At 34.0% G+C, this 19,881-nt stretch overlaps 2 protein-coding genes across 2 annotated transcripts; one reads left to right on the forward strand and one right to left on the reverse strand.

Moving 5' to 3' along the window:
* Positions 1-290: 290 nt before the first annotated feature.
* On the reverse strand, positions 291-2,234 carry LOC142617546 (serine/threonine-protein kinase-like protein CCR4). The gene is made up of 2 exons (XM_075790454.1): positions 2,162-2,234; positions 291-2,065 (listed from the first exon to the last, which is right to left on the reverse strand). The coding sequence occupies exons 1-2, from the start codon at positions 2,184-2,186 to the stop codon at positions 522-524; spliced, it is 1,569 nt and encodes a 522-aa protein (XP_075646569.1). The 5' UTR covers positions 2,187-2,234; the 3' UTR covers positions 291-521.
* A 13,530-nt stretch (positions 2,235-15,764) lies between these two features.
* Positions 15,765-19,279, forward strand: LOC142615551 (uncharacterized). Its single transcript, XM_075788289.1, has 2 exons — positions 15,765-15,898; positions 18,667-19,279. The coding sequence occupies exons 1-2, from the start codon at positions 15,765-15,767 to the stop codon at positions 19,277-19,279; spliced, it is 747 nt and encodes a 248-aa protein (XP_075644404.1).
* Positions 19,280-19,881: the final 602 nt, after the last annotated feature.

The raw sequence follows: 19,881 nt of genomic DNA on the forward strand, positions 1-19,881 counted from the left end.
TAGTGACCAGCCAATCTTGGCTAGTAAAGCTCTATTAAAGTCTTCCATTCTTAGCCTCAATCCACCATACTCTTTCTGGTTTAAAATGCTGCCACTCCAAGATTTTGGAGCTAAGGTGCTTCTGTTACCTAATCCCTCCTCCCCGCCCCCCCCCCCCCCTCCCTCCCCACCTCCCCCATGTAAATTTTCTCAAACATTCAATGATTGATTCACAAACAGATTTAGAAAGGTATAATAGCATGTAAGCTCATGTAAATTTTCTCAAACATGCAAGATATGAAATTGGGTTTGGCATATAATTATTTGACACAATCTCAACTCCCAATAGTATGAATCAAGGAAAACTATATTCATACAAAGCCACCCATATATGAAATCAACGAAGCTCAATAATGCTTGTACAGTTGTGAAATCTTATTAGGCAACAGGGAGGGGTGGTTGTGGTTGGTATTGGAGTCGTCGGTGAGAAAGTCATCAATAGTGCAGAGAGAGCAGCGAAGGAACATTAACGTTCAGTTGTTTTAACCACCGGTAACCTGTACCCACACACGCATTAGGTTATTTACAATCTCAGTCATTGATGGGCGATCTTGACCTTTCGGACTTACACAAGCCACTGCTAGGGACCCAACATGTGCCACTGCCTTTCTTTCAACTGGGGTAGGTGGTGGTACTCTTGGGTCCAAAACCTTGTGAATTTGATCTTGGGCAATGAATGGCACTATAAAATCAACTATAAGCCTTTGCTCACCATTTTCATTTTTATGAAGTGCCTTGTACCCGGACAACATTTCTAGCAATACAACTCCAAAGCTGTACAAATCAATTTTGGTTGTCAACTGCCGAAGACTAAAGTACTCGGGGTCCATGTAACCAATGGTGCCAGCCACACAATCCAAATGGTGTGACTTGAAGTCCATGGGGGCTTTCTCAGATAGGCAGAAATCAAACACTTTGGCAGTCCACGTAGCATCTAGTAATATGTTAGACGACTTGATATTGCGGTGTATGATTTGTGGTACTGCATACACGTGTAGATACTCAATGCCTCTGGCTATGTCTAGTGCCACTTTAATCCGGGCAGTCCATGATGACATTAGAGGAGTACTTTGAAGCTCATGAAGATGGTCATGAAGGGTACCATTTTTCATGTGCTCGTACACCAATGCGTACTCGTTACTATCCTCACAAAATCCTACTAAGCAAGCAACATTCTTGTGATTGAGGTGGAACAGAGCTTTCAATTCAATTAGGAAGGCACGAGCACTGCCCTGGCGCTTAATAGCCACTTCTTGGCCACCATCTAAAGTTGCACGGTAAACTGAGCCAAAACAACCTTTCCCAATCTTGTGATCTTCGGAGAAGTTGTTAGTGGCTTTAAGTAGCATTCGCAAAGGAAATTGTTTCCTTTCAATAATTTCGATCAAGTCTTTGGCTGCGGAAAAGAATGACAGTATGGAATTTTTTTTGGGATGATAGAATTTTGGACTGTTGCTGCTCTTCATCTTAAGAAACTCAGTCAAGTGATTGAAGATTGCTGTTCGAATTGTGGGTCTAGGACTTGTTAATATGGAAGGATCGGTGGGAATTATTTCATAATTTTCAGAACTACTATTGTCTGTTTCAGTTTGAGACCTGGCTGGTGGTAAGAGTGGAACTATGGAATAAGATAGTTGTGTTTCTGCACGAGGTGTTTTGTTAGATTCTGAGCAACCATCTTCTGTCTCAGTCTCAGACGTGGTTGGTGGGAAGATTATTGGAATGGAAAAACTTGTTGTTGGTCCATTAGGGAGTGGAAAGAAGTGGGGAATTGAAGAATTTGGAATTATTATTTCTAAATAATTTTCGGAATCACTAGACCTGGCTGGTGAGAAAATTTCCATTATGGAATTGGAATAATGAGAAAATCTCGGAGGTGTTTCGTTGGATTCTGAACTGTCATCAGTGTCAGAGTTGTTGGGTGGAAAAAGTGATGCAATGGAAGCTGACTCTTTTATTGATTGTTTTCTTTCTTCACGAATTGTTGGACCACCAGGGTATGAGTTGTTGCTGTTGGCAACAAATTCTGCAAACAAAATTTATGAGATACAAAACCATAAATTGCAATTATATAGTATTCAGTTACTAATCTTGTCTAACTCAAAATTCTTTTGAAACTTACTTGGAACAACTTTGTTCTTCTGCATACCGACCTTGGAAAAATAATTCTGGGAGATTGATATATCTGTGAGAGAGAGAGAATATTACATATCAAAATGGCGTGTTGGTATTCCTAATTTATAAGAATTTTGGAAGTTTCCTAGAAGAAATACATGAAAGGAGATGAAGTTTCCCCTTCGTGGAACAATTCCTATTAGCGTGTGTTGGAATTCATAAACAGGACCGGCGGGCCCTACCCCCTAACATGGAAAGGCTTCCAAATTAATCTGGGGTAGTAATTTTTTTTTTTTAATGAAAAAAAGAGTGAGTTAGTTACTTTTTTTTTTTTTTTTTTTCTCTAATACATTTTATAAATTGATATGTCACCAATCACAATAAGTAATTCAATAATCATTTTTTTTAATTGAAATGTCACATTAATTTGTAAGTTTTTTATAATAAAATTTATAATAATTCTAGCAGTTTTTCCTCTCAAAAATAAATTTATGAATTAATAGAAATACAGAAGGATCATCAATTCACTATTAAGTAAATGAAAAATGCTAAAATTAATACAAATTTTATGACAAAAAAACTTACAGACTGATGTGGCAGGAATATGATTAGTGTCACTCAAACAATATAATAAAAGAATATTTTGAATAATTTTTTTTTATTGGTGACACATTAGTTTTATTAATTAGTAAGAACTAGTGAGTTACCCGTGGAATGCATGGATAATGTTTTATGTAATTTTTTTTTTTTTTAGAATGGTGTACATATATTATATCATATTTGTTATAAAACTTTGTTAATAATGAGTTTATCATATAAAACGACAATTATAAATTGCACACACATATTTGTTATAATTATTCTATTCAAGTAGTGACCAATAAAAACAACTTTGGAGTAATATTGTATAATAAAAGTTGATAAAAGCATGTTAATTTATTCCATATTATTGATTTGTATTATGTGATATGATAAAGAGCTTCATTGTAAATTTTTTTTTTTTCTTCAATGCTTTGTTTTTGCGGTATGGCAACACGTGAAATCTTGTTGAGGGGTATGTTATCACCATCTATTTCTTCATCTTCAACATTTGAAGTTTGGCCCATCTCTATTTGTTCAATTTTTGAGCTTTCATCACTTTTTCCTTTTATTGCATCATTTGTGTTAATCACTAATGAATTGGCATTGGAAGATTCTGATTGGATCTTACAAAGTTTGGACTTATGGATTTGTTTTCACTACGATTTTGCGTAGATATATGCATTCATATTAAATTTCAGTGATTGATATGTAAATGTTTTTATATTTTTTGTTACTTTAGGAATAGTGTAACAAAAGAATTAATATAGCATATTAGATTGTGTATATTTATTTCTTCCATACTTTTTTGTTATTTGAATGTGCATAAAATTTTTTTAAAAATTGTGTAATTTTCAAAACCATCCTTTAGATTGAATTTATTCAAATGAAGTATGAAAATGTATTTTCTTCCTAAAATTTTCTTCAGATCATGTGGGATTCCTTTTCAAATATTAATCTGCATATGAGGAACTTAATATATATTATGATCAATAGTTTTACATTAATTTAATTTGAATAAGTTGTACTTCCAGTTTGTTTTTTAGCAAGATCTCTTGTAGATTTATTTAGGATTTTCTCAGCATCTCAATCAAATATCACAACACTTGTTTTGTTAGTTGCATCAAAAAATTCAATTTGAATCAAGTATCTGAAGTAGTTTGCAATTGTATATATGATAGTTATAGTGAGATGAATATATTATACATATTTGGAGAGTATGTAGTTAATGTGAGTGCCTTTAACCTTGGGATAGGGTTTTTTTTTTTTTTTTATATACATTTTGCACACCAATGATCCTGATTGTGGTTTGACCTTCCTTCCACAAAGCACGATTGAAATGTAATACCAACCCATCATTATATCAATGTTACTTATTGTTGCAAAAATGTAGCAATTCACATCCTACAATAAATTTTGAAGTTAATATATATATATATATATATAATGTAAATAGTATAATGTAGTATTATTTTTTCCTGTAAATGACAGTATAATTTGAAATGATTAATAAACCCGTTTCGTAGGATCCCATTCAATGCATTTGAACTCTACTATTGTCTTCATATTCTTTAAAGATAAATCCTCTTATGAAAATTGTTTTGCATGTATTTTTTAAATAGGATCATGTTTTTTACCATTCCTATCATTATTTTTTTTTAAAATATTCTGTAAATAGTATTTTGCGAGATAGTATATGCTATTTATTAAACTTTTTTTTATTAATATTTTAGAAATATGCACCTGTCAATTATTTCAGTAACCTAAGGAATGTCAAGATTTGTCTACATAATAAATTGAATAGAACATTATTAGTAAACAAAAGCGTATTGAAATGAAATTGAGAAAAAAATGAAGACATTTTTTCAAAAGAATGAGATTTTCCAAAAGTATCATCTACACGTAGGGGAAGATGAAGAGAGTTTGTAAGTGGGTATGAGTTTTGGTTTTGATCTACAAGTGAGAAGGGCTAGATTTGGGTCATAATTCATAATATGTAAAGTAATAACTAGACTTGATCTTTTCATAAAGTTTGATCTATTTTAAAAGGTAGTACATTTTGTAGAGAATAACATTTGGTCTAATTGTCAAGAGCATGCCATATTTTATATAAAAGTAAAAAGAAATCACTCTGATCTATGGGATAATAGTTTAAAAAACTTAATGAAAAGAGGTTAAAATGGATAAATGCAAAATTAGAGTGCCACATGGTAGGAGCTCATGCAATCCTGTATGAGGTTTTTGCTTTTACATATAACTAGCAATTGCTAGTGCGATACACGGATAAAGTTGTAATGTTTTATGTAAAAAAAAAAAAAAATGGAAAATATTATACATATATTATAGCATATTTATTATAAAATTTTTTTAGTAATGAGTTCATCATAAAAAGCAACAATTATAAATTGCACACATATATCTATTATAATTATTTTGTTCAAGTAATGAGCAATAATTAAAACAACTTTGGAGTAATATTGTATAATAAAAGTTGATAAAAACATATTAATTCATTCTATATTATTAATTTTTATTATGTGATTTAATAAAAAGTGTACCGTCCCTTTTTTTTTTTTTTTAAGATGATGTGTCCAGATTTTTAGAGACCCATGTGACCCCCCCCCCCCCCCCCCCATATTTTCCCCACCGCACATTGACTAATATCTCCCTCCTTCTTTGACCAGCCATCTCTTCCTTTCACCTTATTCTCTTTTCTTTTTCATTTTCTTAGCAACAAAGTCCAAACTTTGTTGCTAAGATTTTTCCTAAGTATTTGCATTCATATTAAATTTTAATGATGTGACAATTTTTTGTAAATATTTTATTTTTTTGTTAATTTTGGAATAGTGCAGCAAAAAGAATTAATATAGCATACTGGATTGTGTATATTATTTTTTTCTTCCATACCTTTTTGTCATTTAAAGGTGCATAAAAAATCTTAGCAACTTTGTAATTTTCAAAACCATCATTTAGATTGAATTCATTCAAATGAAGTAGGAAAATCAATTTTTTTCCTAATTTTTTTTTCAAATCATGTGGGATTTCTTTTCCAATATTAATGGTTTTACAATAATTTAAATACATTGTACCTCAATTTTTTTAATAGCAAGATCTCTTGTAGATTTATTTAAGATTTTCTCAGCATCTCGATTAAATATCACAAAAGTTGTTTTGTTAGTTGTATCAAAAACTTCAATTTGAATCCTATATCTGAAGTAGTTTGCAGTTGTATAGTAGTTATGGTGAGATGAATATATTATAAATATTTGGAGAGTATGTAGTTAATGTGAGCATCTCTAACCTTGGGATAAAAAGATTTGTTTTTGTTTCATATTTTGCACACCAAAATGATTCTACTTATGGTTTGACAATCCTTGCACAAAGCATGCATAAAATGTAATACCAACCCATTGTTGTATCAATGTTACTTATTGTTACAATACCCTAACAATTCACATCTTGCAATGAATTTTAAAATTAATATGTATTATTTTTTTAATGTAAATAATATGATGTATTTTTTTTTTTATGTAAATGATGAGTATAATTTGAAATGATCAACAAACCTATATATATCATGAGAGATGTAACGTCCACAACATTTTTACAACATTTTCATAACAAATCAGAAGTGGTTAGTTATTATTGGTTCAAATTTGAACCTAATACTAATATTACTTTTTTACCCCAACAATAACAACAAGTAATAACCTGTCAGTTATGATTTGTTGTAAAAATATTGTGAAAATGTTGTGGACATATCATTTCTCATATATCATAGGATCTCATTCAATGCATTTAATCTTTACTATTGTTTTCATATTCTTTAAAGACAAATCCTCCTATGAAAATTGTTTTGCATGTATTTTTGGTATTTCTTGAATAGGATTATGTTTTTTACCATTCGTATCATTGAATTATTTAAATAAAGTATTAAGTTAATGGCATTTTGTGAGATAGTATATGCTATTAATTAGACTTTTCTGTTATTATAAATTTTAAAAATATGCACTTGTCAATTATTTCAATAACCTCAAGGATCTCAAGATATATATATATATATATATATATATATATATATATATATATATATATTGATTAATAATAAATTTGAAATAAAAAAAATTATAATATAGTAAATTAATTAAATATTATTTAAATGGTATTTAGACACCTTTAAAATTTTTGCACTAAGCCTCAAACTATCTTGGGCTAGCCCTGTTCATAAATTAAGGTGCTTGTGTTTGGCAAAAACGACAAAGTAATGAGTTAAAACAGCAGGTTTATTTATAAAGCTTAAATTACAATTAAGTGCATGTATGAGCTAAAAAATCTGTGTGGCCCTTTTTGGTTTTTTGGTCATTCAGATCTACAGTTTTGGCTGCCCTTTATTCTGCTGCCACACGTTTTGCTTTTTGATGAAATTATGTTGACTCAAAGTGCATGGGTAGGCTAAAAGTCTTTGGGGGAACTTTTTGTCTTTTTTCTATCAACCCTAAAATGTAGATTCTTTCTGAATATTGCCATTTTGTTCCGCTACTAAACTTGTCTATATAAAAAGCGCGAATGAGCCTGTGAACAGTACTTTTGTCAAGCACCTTGCTTGGTCATTTCGTGTTTAACAAATTTACAGCCACGCAACGGACAAAGGAGAGCTGGGTTGGTTTGTTTGTTGTGTGCAGATTCAGGTCATGTTAGTTGGTAACTCACAACAAAGAAGTAAGTTTACACATGTATAAAATAGTATATATAGTTTAAAATTAAACTAGATATATTATGATAACTAATATATGTGTAATATATAATATGAATAAAGGTGTTAAAGAACAACCAAAGAAAAAGAGATCTTGGTATAGCACATTGTCTGAGTGGCAAAAAAAAAAAAAAAAAGTTTGCAAGGATAAAAAGGGAAGCATACGTGCTGAAGAAGGCTCTTGCAAAAAAAGCTATTAGGAATGAGCATATAGTTATGACACTAATTGGTTTTTAATGCAGACGACAATGATTGAATCTCAGATCTCTTATATTTATTAATATTTGAGTATTTATTTTTAGAGGATAACATTCTCTCTACTATAAATCTATAATGTTGGGTTTCTCTTGCTTAGGTTTGCTCTCTTCGAATCTTTGTGATTTATGCATCTTTGAGTTGATTTGTCAAATTTTGTTGTCGCTTTTGTTAACTAAATTGTTTGTACATGATTTGTTACTTATAAAAAAATATGCCATAATGTTTTACTGAACCGAGAGAATAAATTATTATTATTGTTATTATTATTATTATTTATAGTTTGTTCTTGATAAGTTGAACTAATTTAAAATATTGAATACAAGTATTACCAAAGAGCTTAATGTCAAGCACAACAAGGTTCAATTCTTTTTAACCAAGACCCCAAAATTCAATACAATGTTATGCTAAAAAATTAACTTGGATAAGTAATCTTTAATCTCTTTGGTGAATTCTGATTTGTGAGTCGTTCTATGTTGATAAAAACTTAATTAGAGTGTGATAGAGAGCTTTGGAGAGGAATTGATGGGGACAGGGCTGAAGTATTGGTAACTATGTTGAAGGTAACCATAGATTTGGTAATAGATCAAACTATTTTGAAACATTTCATGGTACAATTTCTAAGCAATTCAAAAATCAAATAATTATAAATAAATTCTAATTCTAACCTTAATTGCAATCTTACTAATGGCTAGCACATGGCTAGCACGTGTCTTGCACATGCAGCCCATACTAGTCTTTAGAAATATGAGTACAATAGTTGAGTTATTCTTATTTACAAAACATTTACAATTCAAATAACATAATTTAACATAAATTTTGTTGGTCCATCATCTTCAGGGAATTTCCATTCAATGGTTTTGAAACCGCAACAATATACCATCCTCTGATGAGTTTATCATTAACGAAAGTGACTTTAGCGGTTTAGCTTATTTGCTTATTTAAAGCATTGGCATCTCCATGACTCCATCGGTACGGCTCAATTGTTGTACAGCAGTGCCTCGTTCAAAATATATGGATATATACGCATTTGTTTCAGTTTGTGTTTTGTTAACGTACCAAACATAGACTTTGGCTTGGGCCCACTACACTTCATTGGTACGATGGCATGTGACCAAATGTGAAAATGTTTTGCCATCCTAATGGGACTGGGATTGGATATTGGACAGAAGCATTAGTATAAAACTAATTTTTGGCATTTTAGAACTCTAATAAAAAAAAATAAAAAAAAAACCAAAACCTCAACAACTGGATTGTTATGGTCCGTTTGGATAGAACTTATTTTGCTGAAATTGAAAACTGAAAACTGAAAACACTGTAGCAAAATAATTTTTAAATGTGTAAATAGTGTCGTGTGACTCATTTTTAATGAAAAAATGGCTGAAAAGTAAAATTTATGGGTCCCATAAACAGTACACAGTGCACTATTCACGGTTAAATTAGTCAAAAGTTGCGGTACTGTTCATGAACAGTAGCCGTAACACTCATTTTTGTGCAGCAGAAAAAAAAAAAAAAAAAAAAAAAAAAAAAAACGCTGAAGAAAATGCAGACACACATAAGTTGGATCCAACACCACCTTATACCTAAATTTTTTTTACAGATTTGCTACAGTCATTTGTTACTTGTACAAATTATTGTTCATTGAGTGTAAACTTATATTCATGATTTTTTTTTTCAAAATAACACTTATTTTTAAACAATTTCATTAATTAGCATCGTTTCCAAACTATATAGGAAACTAACATCTCGAATTTCTTAAACTCAAGTTCACTAAACTCGATTTCCATTAGGTGGTGTGGAACTTGAGTATTAGAAACTTGAGTTCCAACTCTGCACAAATAAGAAAATGAGAAATAGAAGAAAACGAAACCTTTGCTTGAGGAAGAAGAAAACCTCTGCATAAATCCTTCACCTAGGTTCAATCCGAGCTGAGGGGTTTAAATTAGGGAGATCTAGGTTCGTGGGTTTAGTCCGAGCTTGGGTTTGTGGGTTTCACCAGTTCGTGGATTGGCTGCCTGAGTTTGTGGGTTTTGTTGCTTGGGTTCGTGGGTTTGCCACTAAATTCGTAGGTTTGCCATTGTGTTCATGGGTTTGTTGCTTGGGTTTGCCACATAGGTTCATGGGTTTGTTGCTTTGTGTTTCTATTTTTGACCTCTTTGGGTGTTCATGGTTTCTATTTTGATCTCTTGCTGGGTGTGGTTTTTGCTTTGATCTCTTGTTTGTGTCTGTGTTTTTGTTGTTTCTTTGGTTGTTTGTAGAAACTCATGGATTTTTTTCTAGACGGAAAAGAGGAAGAGACCAGAAGAAGAAGAAGAAGAAGAAGAAGAAGAGACTCCAGATTTTTGATTTCTTGGTTTTCTTTTGTGGAACTTAAGTCTTTGATACTTGAGTTGTTACAGTGAACTTCAGTCTAAGGGTCTGTTTGGTTGGAGGAGTGGAAAGTAGGAGGATAGAAAAAATTTGGTTTTCCCTCATGTGTGTTTGGTTAGAGGGGTGGAAAAGTGAGAAGGTGGAAAAAATTTTTGTTTGATTGGAGAGAAAAAGGAAATGATAGAAAATATAGTTTATATAAATTGATTATTATGTCTTTGTTATATAATAGTAAGAAAGTGAAATGGGTAGATGAGTGTAATAAAGTGAGGGTATTTGTGTAAATTACATCATGAGCATCTTTTCCTCTCCATTTTCCTCCAAAATTGGGAGGATAAAAAAGTGTGGGCCCAGAGGGATTATTTTCCTCCTTATTTTTTCTCTCTTGTTTTCTCTCCTGAACCAAACGATGGAAAATATCATTTTTTACCCTATTTTCCTCTCCTTATTTTCTAGCTTCCCTGTTTTCACTCCAACCATACATATCCTAAGAGACTTAAGATATTAGTTTTCTAAATAGTTTAGAAAAAATACTAACTAACAAAATTATTTAAAAATGGGTGTTATTTTGAAAAAAAAAAAAAATTCCCTTAAACTCACTTATTTTATTAACTCCTCACACTATCTCTCTTCTCTGTATCGTCTCTATCTTTTCTCTCTGTTTCTCTCTCACTTGACCAAACCTTCCGCTCTGTCTCTCTCTCTTTGTTAGACGGCGGCAACTTGAAGACAGAAAGCGACAGCGACAATTTTTGATGGGTGTTAGCTGCTGGGTTTTGCTTGCCATTTTTTCGTGGGTCATTTTTGGTCGTGGTTTTTTTTTTGGGCTGTGAGTTATTGGTTTGAACCGGTGGTTAAATTGGTGGTTGTGGGTTTAAATTGATAGCTGAATCAATTTTCATAGGTGACAGTGTGGGATGGTTTAAGTGTTTCAATGGTTCAATGGTGTTGGGTTTTGGTTTCAGTGGTTGCATTGGGTTTGAATTGGTTGTAATTTGTGATTTGGGTTTTTGGTTCAGTGTTTGCGATTTGTGATTGGGTTTTTGGTTCAGTGGTTTGGCTGGCTGATTTGTTTGGTGTTTTAGGTGTGCGGTTTGTAATTTAGTTTAGGTAAGAGTAAAATTCTATTTCAGATTTAAAATAAAATTAAAAAAAAAAAAAAAACAACAACACAATTAATGCCACAACAATTAGAAAGAGTCCCTCTCATACGTCTCAGACACAGCAAATCACTTTGGCCCTCCAAGATGTTAATTTCCAAACTTGAGTCAATCCGAAAACGAGCTCCTTTAAGCACCAAGTACCTTCTCCAATGCCTTTCTATAAACAGGATGACTTCTTGCACATTGTGGATTTTAGAAAGCTTTTTCCTTTTAAGTACTTCGCATTCAATAATTGAACCCAAGCTTTGTCTTGATTTGTTGCTAGTGACCAGCCTATCTTGGCTAGTAAAGCTCTATTAAAGTCTTCCAATCTCCTTAGCCCCAATCCACCAGACCCTTCTGGGTTTAAAATGCTGCTACTCCATGTAAATTTTCTCAAACGTGCATCGATTGATTCACAAACAGATTTAGAAAGGTATAATAGCATGTGGGTCATCTGCTTTTCTGTGAGCTTTTCAATCATACTAATGTGCACATATGATATGAAAGTGGACTTTGGCATCTGATTATTTGACATAAAAATTTAACTCCCAATAGTTATAAATCAATCAACACTATATTCATTGAAAGTTATCTATATAGGAAATCAGCAAAACACCGTAACACTTCTACAGTTGTGATTCACACCATTGTCATCATCTAAAGATTCTAAACAAACCAAAGTTCCTGAACTATTGTATCACAATATATCCACTTCTATAACTACATTGAAATTCCAGTACTTGGGGCGATTTTTAATGATGGAATTAGAACTTATCAAAAAGGGGGTGAATCTATGCTTCAATCCAAATTGCAGCAGAGTGAGATTCAAAGTACATAGAACAGAAAATTGTATGTGCTGAATTCACTAATTGAACCTTAAGTCTCATTATATCGAATGAAGTAATCATTCTTAAGAGAAGGATGCCACTCAAATTGACTATAATTGTTTTTAAGAGGCAATTTTCCAGGATGGTTTTACCTCAATCAATCAATTCAAATCATTTGAAACTCACAACTCTTTACATTGAGCAGTATGAATATATGATGTGCTTGAATAAACCAAAATAGAGCTCCAAAGTGAAAATTGATCCAACTGACCAATGAGGTATCTCCCCAGTCAATTCACAATGAACCCCAAACCTCACAACCAAAAGCAAATCAATCAAACCTACGTTAAAACTGCCTCTTGATTTATACCATCCCCCAAAAGGAAAATTCATTAACATTCAAGAGCATTTGGACTATAAAAAATTATTGTACTTGCCAGGTTGCTTCATAACCTCCACTGCAAAGAATGCCAATGACTAATCCGTGGACCATGACACCTTTGTCTTCATCACCTCCACTGGCTTCAGATTGAGATATCCACAGACTCTCTCTCTGTCTAACTTTATTGTTCAATTAGTTTAACCACAATTAATCTAATCCTTAAATGAACACTCTTCAGGATCTGGATACACACACAGGTCCAAAGCACTTTCTAGGTGATTTACAATCTCAGTCATTGAGGGTCGATATTGATCTCTTATACTTACACAAGCCACTGCTAGGGAACCAACATGTTTCATTGCCACTCTTTCAAATGGGGTAGGTGGTGGTACTTTTGGGTCCAAAACCTTATGAATTTTGTCTCGGCCAATGTATGGCACTACAAAATTAACACTCCGTGGCTGCCCATTTTCATCTCTATGAAGTGCCGTGTACCCAGACAACACTTCTAGCAATAATTCTCCAAAGCTATACGCATCACTTTTGGTTGTCAACCTTCGAGACCTAAAGAACTCGGGGTCCAAATAACCAATGGTGCCCACCGCAGAAATCGAATGGTGTGTCTCATCGTCCACAAGAGCCTTCACAAATAGACCAAAATCAGACACCTTGGCAGTCCACGTGTCATCTAGTAAGATGCTAGACGACTTGATATTGCCGTGTATGATTGGTGGTACTGCATACATGTGTAGATACTCAATGCCTCTAGCTGCATTTAGTGCCACTTTAATCCGGGCAGCCCATGACAATAGAGGAGTACTTTGAAGCCTGTGAAGATGGTCATGAAGGGTACCATTTTTCATGTAATCATAGACCACTATACGCACGTTACTATCATTACAAATTCCCAATAAGCGAACAAGATTCGTGTGATCAAGGCAGGACAAAGCTTCCAATTCATTTAGGAAATCAATGTCATTGTCTTGCTTGCGCTTGGTCACATTTGGTGTGGACATTGAAATTTCAGCAAGCTTAATAGCTACTTCTCGCCCAACATCTAAAGTGGCACGGTAGACTGAGCCAAAGCTACTTGCTCGAATCTTGTGATCTTCTGAGAAGTTGTTAGTGGCTTAACGTAGCATTTGTAAAGGAAATTCTTTGAAGGTCGTTGTTGGGATTGTGCGTCTAGGCCTGATCTCATCATTTTTGGAACTGTCTGTTTGCGACTTGGCTGTGGAAAAAATGACAGTATGGAATTTTTTTTTTGAATGAGCGATTTTTGGAGGTGTTCCATTACATTCTGAATTATTGCTATTCTTCCGCTTAATTAGAAACTCAATCAAGTGTTTAAAGGTTGTGGTTCGGATTGTGCGTCTAGGCCTTGCTGATATGGAAGGATCAGTCGGCATTATTTCATAATTCTCAGAACTCTCTGTTTTACTTTGAGACCTGGCTGGTGGGAAGAATGACATTATGGAATTAGAGAATTGCGCGGCTGCACGAGGTGTTTTGTTAGATTCTGGATAACTACCATCTGTTTTAGTTTGAGACCTGTCTGGTGGGAAGAGTAATGAAATGCAAAGATCTGTTGGTCCATTAATTGGCATGGAAGGATTTGGAATAATTTCTTCATAATTTTCAGAACTATTGTTTGTTTGAGACTTGGCTGGTGGGAAGAATGACACAATGGAATTGGAATAATGAGAGAATTTTGGAGGTATTTCGATGGGTTCTGAACTAGTATCAGTGTCAGATTTGAAGGCTGGGAAGAGTGATGGAATGGAAACTGACTCTACTAGTGATTGACTTAGTTTTTCACTAACTGCAGGACAACCAGGGTATGAGTTGTTGTTGGCAACAAATTCTGCAACCAAAATTTATGAAACACAAAATCATAAATTGCAATTATATGGTATTCAGTTACTAAAATTTTATTGTCTAGCTCAAAAGACAAATTTCTTTGAAACCTACTTGGATCAACTTGGTGCTTCCTCATGCTGATCTTGGGTATAATTCTTGGGTAACTGAATTGAGAGAGAGAGAGAGAGAGAGAGAGAGAGAGAGAGAGAGAGAGATGTATATCAAAATGGTGTTGGTATTCATAATTTATAAGAATCTGGAAGTTTCAGACTGAGGGTACTTTCCAAGAAGAAATAAAAGAAAGAAGATGAAGTTCGAAGAAGTTTCCCCTATGTTGAACATGTCTTACATTTCACGTCGTTAAATATGGGCGCAACAGTTGACTTTTTTTTTTTTTTTTTGAGAAGAAAACTGGAACTTTCTAAAGAATTCTTGAGAAATTCCTTCCATCGTTCAGATAAAAATAGCGGGTATTTAATTTATATTGAAACTATTTCATTCCGTTGGACTTGCCATAAGAAACAAGGACAACTTGCTATGGAATTTTGAACTGTACGGGCTGTCGAGAAATTATTAGGTCCATCAAAAGAATTGCTGGTGAAGTCCTCCTTGACCTTCCAACCAATAAAATGTTATTTATGCAAATGTGACATCATTTTATAATTTTTATTTTTTATTTTTTGTGCTAATTAGAAACTCACATATACATTTGCATAGATAATATTATCTCATTAGTTAGGAAAGACCATATCAGTAGTCCTCTTGATGTAAATAATAATTTCTCATCTACATCCTATAGTTTAGAAGTATTTTCCTCCATATTTTCAGCCTTCAGCACTTCTACTTTTTTTAATAAGAAAAACTTAGCTACATAAGGCTAGAATAACATCATGAAGGTGAGGAGGAACATCTTCCATCCACGTTGTTAGACCGCTAAGGCACTAACATATCTCGCATGTCTAGCAAGGTTGTGAGTAACAGAGTTACTGGGTATGTGAGAAATTCACGCTTCTGAAGGCATCTGTAAACTTGTTCTTCAAAACATTTACAATTCAAATAACCTAAGTTACACACAAATATTTTAGTACATCATACATCTTCGAAAATTTCCATTCAATGGCTTTGAATCTGCAACAATATCCTCCTCCGCGATATCCTTAACAAAAGTGACTTTAGCAGTTTAGCTTGTCTTCTTATTTAAAGCATTTGCATCTTGCTACGGCTCAATTGCTGTACAGTGGTGCCTCTTACATGATTACATCCATTGGGATGTTCATTTTATTCCAGTGATTGACTGTAATGGCTTGGGTACAATCATCTCAATGCAGAGGGTGCTGTTATAGCAGGAAGATGTTCTACAATCCCACGAGTTCATAGCAAATTGGACTCATTTCTCTCGAGACTAATACTGGTGATAAACTTCTCAAAAGAGTGTGACGATGCTGCAACTGTTCGAGCCTTACAACAAGGATACAAATGCTCAGTCTGGCCATCTCATAGAGGAAATTCACATGCTGGTTCAAGGAATCCGACTTAGTGGATTTGTATATGTGGTTAATGGAGTCTCTAATATGTAGGTAGAGGAATTAACAGTGTTGTTTTTCGGCTGCTTTGGTGGCTGCTGTAACTGTTTGTTGCGCAAGTTAGCCATAAATTTCTAAATTTTTATCAAATAAAAATTCCCACATTTTTCTTTTTCCTACTTTCTAATGATTTTCCGCAGTATCTTATTCGCCAACCTCTTTGGGCAGCTCCTCAGAACCCTCTAGACCTCGGGTTTGTGCAAATAAGGTACAGTTGAAAAGCTTAAAAGATTATCTATGCAATGGAACTAAATTTGCAACAATCAGACGTCTAAATCAAAATTATTGATTATCTAGAAATATATATATATATATATATATGTGTGTGTGTGTGTGTGATTAATGCGGTAGTCTTTAATGGGAACTACTTGTAAAATAGTTTAACTTGTTACAAAACTTTAACTTGTTACAAAACTAAAGTGCAGATGTTTAATTGTTCCAATCTAAAGTACAAGGATTAAATTGACAATCACTTGAAAATCAAGGGTGACATTGTATAAACCCACCTTATTTTAATAGAGGTAAATCTCACAAATTGACAACAGGAATGCTAAGCTATAGCTTGTGTTCTAGAGATGGTCTATAAGTATATTAACAGATGGGCAATTCAATACTACAAATATGTTTCTCTTCTTGTGTAGGGAATTTTTACGAATTCCTAAACCTGTGAGAAACAAAAAATAGAGAAAACACACGCAAAAAAAAAAATAATCACACACACAAGACAGTATTTACGTAGTTTGGCAATTTGCCTACGTCTACGGAATTGCAAGAATTTCACTATTATCAGGGAAAAAAATACAAAGTGCGGCTACAATCAATTTTCTCCATGGACTAAGCCTCAAAAAATCTCCTATTAAAAACCACGCAACATTATTCGGGTCGGGTCAGGTCGTCAACCGGATCAAACATAGACTAGGCTCCACAAAGCCCAACACCCTGACCAGAAGGATTGAGAATATAATATCTACCTTCTTACTGCTGCATAATTAGGAAGATATTTAAACAAGATCTGACAAGATATTTAAACAATTTCGTTTAGTGTCCTAGAGCAATCTGGCATTGAATTTCCTTCATGACTAATATCCTGAGCTCTAGAATTAAAGCTTTACTAGTGTGATGAATAAACATGATCATCCTACAAATACAAAGAAGCAAACAGCAGAGAATTGGCTTGACTAATAACCTGATATTCAAATTTGAATAGCAACAATAAACAGAATTATATATATAAAAAATACAATAAATAGATTTAGTTTTATAACCATTGTTCCCAAGTAGCCAATCACTCTGTTATACTGAAATATTCCCAAACAAACTCAGCCCAGAAAACATTGCATAACATCCAAAACTGTGAAACTTGCGATTATCCTTAAACAGCAAATCACTCCCCATCTACTTTGCTTCTTTGTCGGCCTTTTGTTCCAGGGTAGCCTCAGTGTCGCTTTGTTTTAGGATTGGCTGAATTCTCACATATGGGTTTCTACTTCCTAGTCAATGTTTCTCCTCTCAGAGCACCAACATAGCAGTCATTTGTGACCTCTTTGCGCTGCAGCTCTCCGAGGTATTCTGCTGGTCTCTCTTGATTCATTTTCCCCATCATCTTATTGATTTACAATTTCAAACAACTGAAATGTCATGATGTTCTTCAACTTTGTAAAGAAAATGCTTCAGAGAAAGAACCCCAAAATTGAGAACCTCTTTGAGTAAACAGTTGCAGTGAGAACTTAAAAAACACAAGATCCTTTATGTTTATCAAATAAGAAATGAATTGGGAGAAAATCATCCACATACATATACACAAACAGTTAAAAGCAAAAGACACAAATCAACTCCCAGCTATATTATTTAAAACTACTTATGAAAATCACAGTCGATTATAATACTTGTGTTCCGATTCTTTAAGTTAAAAAAAGATGAATTAATTGACACAAAACAAAACTTAGGTACAATTCTTTAAATGCTATACCTTAGTTTGTCAATGTTGCATTGACCAATCAATACAAATAATGTTATCGTTTTCCAAGGACAATTACATTCAATGATATAACTTATTGGCCAATGCAACCACATGGGTTAAATTTAACTGGGTACTACATCTAAGTTTACTTCAGAATTTAAAACCCATGCTACAGAATCTTATGTTATAGACTTATTTTGCAAGGTGTAACCGATAGTATCCAATCCAATAAGTATTGAAATGTTGTAACAAAAAATTTAAAAAGGAAATAAAGTTAACATTTGGGATATGTTTGACAAGTAATGCATTGGGTAGGTAACAAAGATTACTGGACAAACATACATGTATGAAACATTTAAGTGTTGGTTTTATATGTAACAAAGGTTACATTGAATCCGCTAAAATTCTGCAAAAAAAGGATAAGGGGGAAACCTCTACCGGAGACCCAAATACTCAGCTATGGAAAAATTTATGGAAGTTAAAGCTCCCTGCAAAAATTAAGATTTTCTCTTGGAGAGCTTGTGTGAATGGTCTTCCTGTGTTTGTAAATATGGTGGAGAACGGTATTCATTTTGATTATGATTGTCCTGTATGTGGGGAGGAACCTTAAAGTCTTATCCATGCTTTAATTTCCTGTGATTTTGCCCTCTCGGTTTGGTCATTATGGCAAGACTGCCCTATACACTTACTGCTGAATGCGAAGGACTTTGCTGCTCTTGTTCACCAATTCTGCTCAAGCTCCAACGCCTTACAGCTTGAACTCTTTTTTGCGATCTCCTGGTATATCTGGTACAACAGAAACCTGCTAGCTCATAATGAGGATGGGCTGCCACCCCTGCAAATTTGGGAAATGGCAAGAAGTGTTGTGGAGGATTATCAAGAGGCCATTTCAGTGAATCTCCTCGCATACCAGCAACCTAATAGAGGCTGGGAGGCCCCTCCGCCTGGTTTCTTCAAAGTCAATGTTTTTGGTGCGTCTTCTTTGGATGGCCTTGGGACCTCAGGTGTGGGTGTGATCATCCATGATGATAGTGGAAGTGTGATTGCAGCCCTCAGTAAAGCGCTGCCTCTGCAGTACCCTGCTGCATGGACTGAGCTTTTTGCTATGGAACAAGGTGTGCTCTTAGCCCAAGAAATGACCCTCTCCAAGGTCATCTTTGAATCTGATGCTATCTCGGTCATTCAAGCAATTTCCCAAGATCTTTTTGGCAGCGAAACAGGCCATTTGGTTCAAGGGATTCAACTTGCAAAATCATCGTTCTTAAGATGCTCCTTTCGCCACGTGAAAAGGGACTGCAACAGGGCAGCCCATGAGCTTGCCCAGCTTGCCAAGAATAGTCATGCCAGCAATGTATGGAAGGGGGTTACTCCACCTTTTTTAGTTCACCTGATTCAGTCAGGTCTTGGATGATGTTGTAGGCTCTGGCCCTGTTGTACTCCTTTTCTCGTGTCAATGAAATTATACATTTCCTTCTCAAAAAAAAGAGAAAAAAAGAAAAAGAAAAAGAAGAAGGTTACATTGAATCCCCATCAAACAAAAGAAAAAAACGAAAAAAAGAAAAAAGAAAAAGAGGTTACATTGAATCTCAGCCTCCACACAAAGTCAGAATCCAACTCAATTAAGCCCCATAAAATTTTTTTTATTCCCTTAAATATTTCAATTTTGAAACATTTGTTCATAACAAACAATTACTGTCACAACCCAACAAAAACATAAATCTAAGAATTTTTCATACCAAATGATAAAAAGCCCAATATCCCAACAAGCGAAATGATGAATGAAATGATGGGCATGGAAAGATTAAAAGAGAAAGAGAAAACATTCCAACCATTACTACATGGGCTTTCCCTTGTTTTATAAGCCTTTGTTTCGGGGCCACAATAAATACATATAAAACCTCAAATTAAATGCAATGCCCATGTCTGTTCACTAACTACTTCCCCGAGCTTCTCAGAGCAGAGCTTGAAGAGGAGGAGAGGTTGGTTGTATTTGGTGGTGGAATGGCGGAGATG

This window comes from Castanea sativa, chromosome 11 (assembly GCF_040712315.1).
Source record: "Castanea sativa cultivar Marrone di Chiusa Pesio chromosome 11, ASM4071231v1".
Lineage (NCBI taxonomy): Eukaryota > Viridiplantae > Streptophyta > Magnoliopsida > Fagales > Fagaceae > Castanea > Castanea sativa.

Excerpts from the sequence above, each read along its gene's own strand:
- LOC142617546 (XM_075790454.1), bottom strand. The coding sequence starts at position 2,186 with ATGCAGAAGAACAAAGTTGTTCCAA. Across the intron at positions 2,066-2,161 it reads GAAGAACAAAGTTGTTCCAA|AATTTGTTGCCAACAGCAAC; the intron begins GTAAGTTTCAAA and ends TTTTGTTTGCAG.
- LOC142615551 (XM_075788289.1), top strand. The coding sequence starts at position 15,765 with ATGCTGCAACTGTTCGAGCCTTACAACAAGGATACAAATGCTCAGTCT. Across the intron at positions 15,899-18,666 it reads GTTAATGGAGTCTCTAATAT|AAACCTGCTAGCTCATAATG; the intron begins GTAGGTAGAGGA and ends CTGGTACAACAG.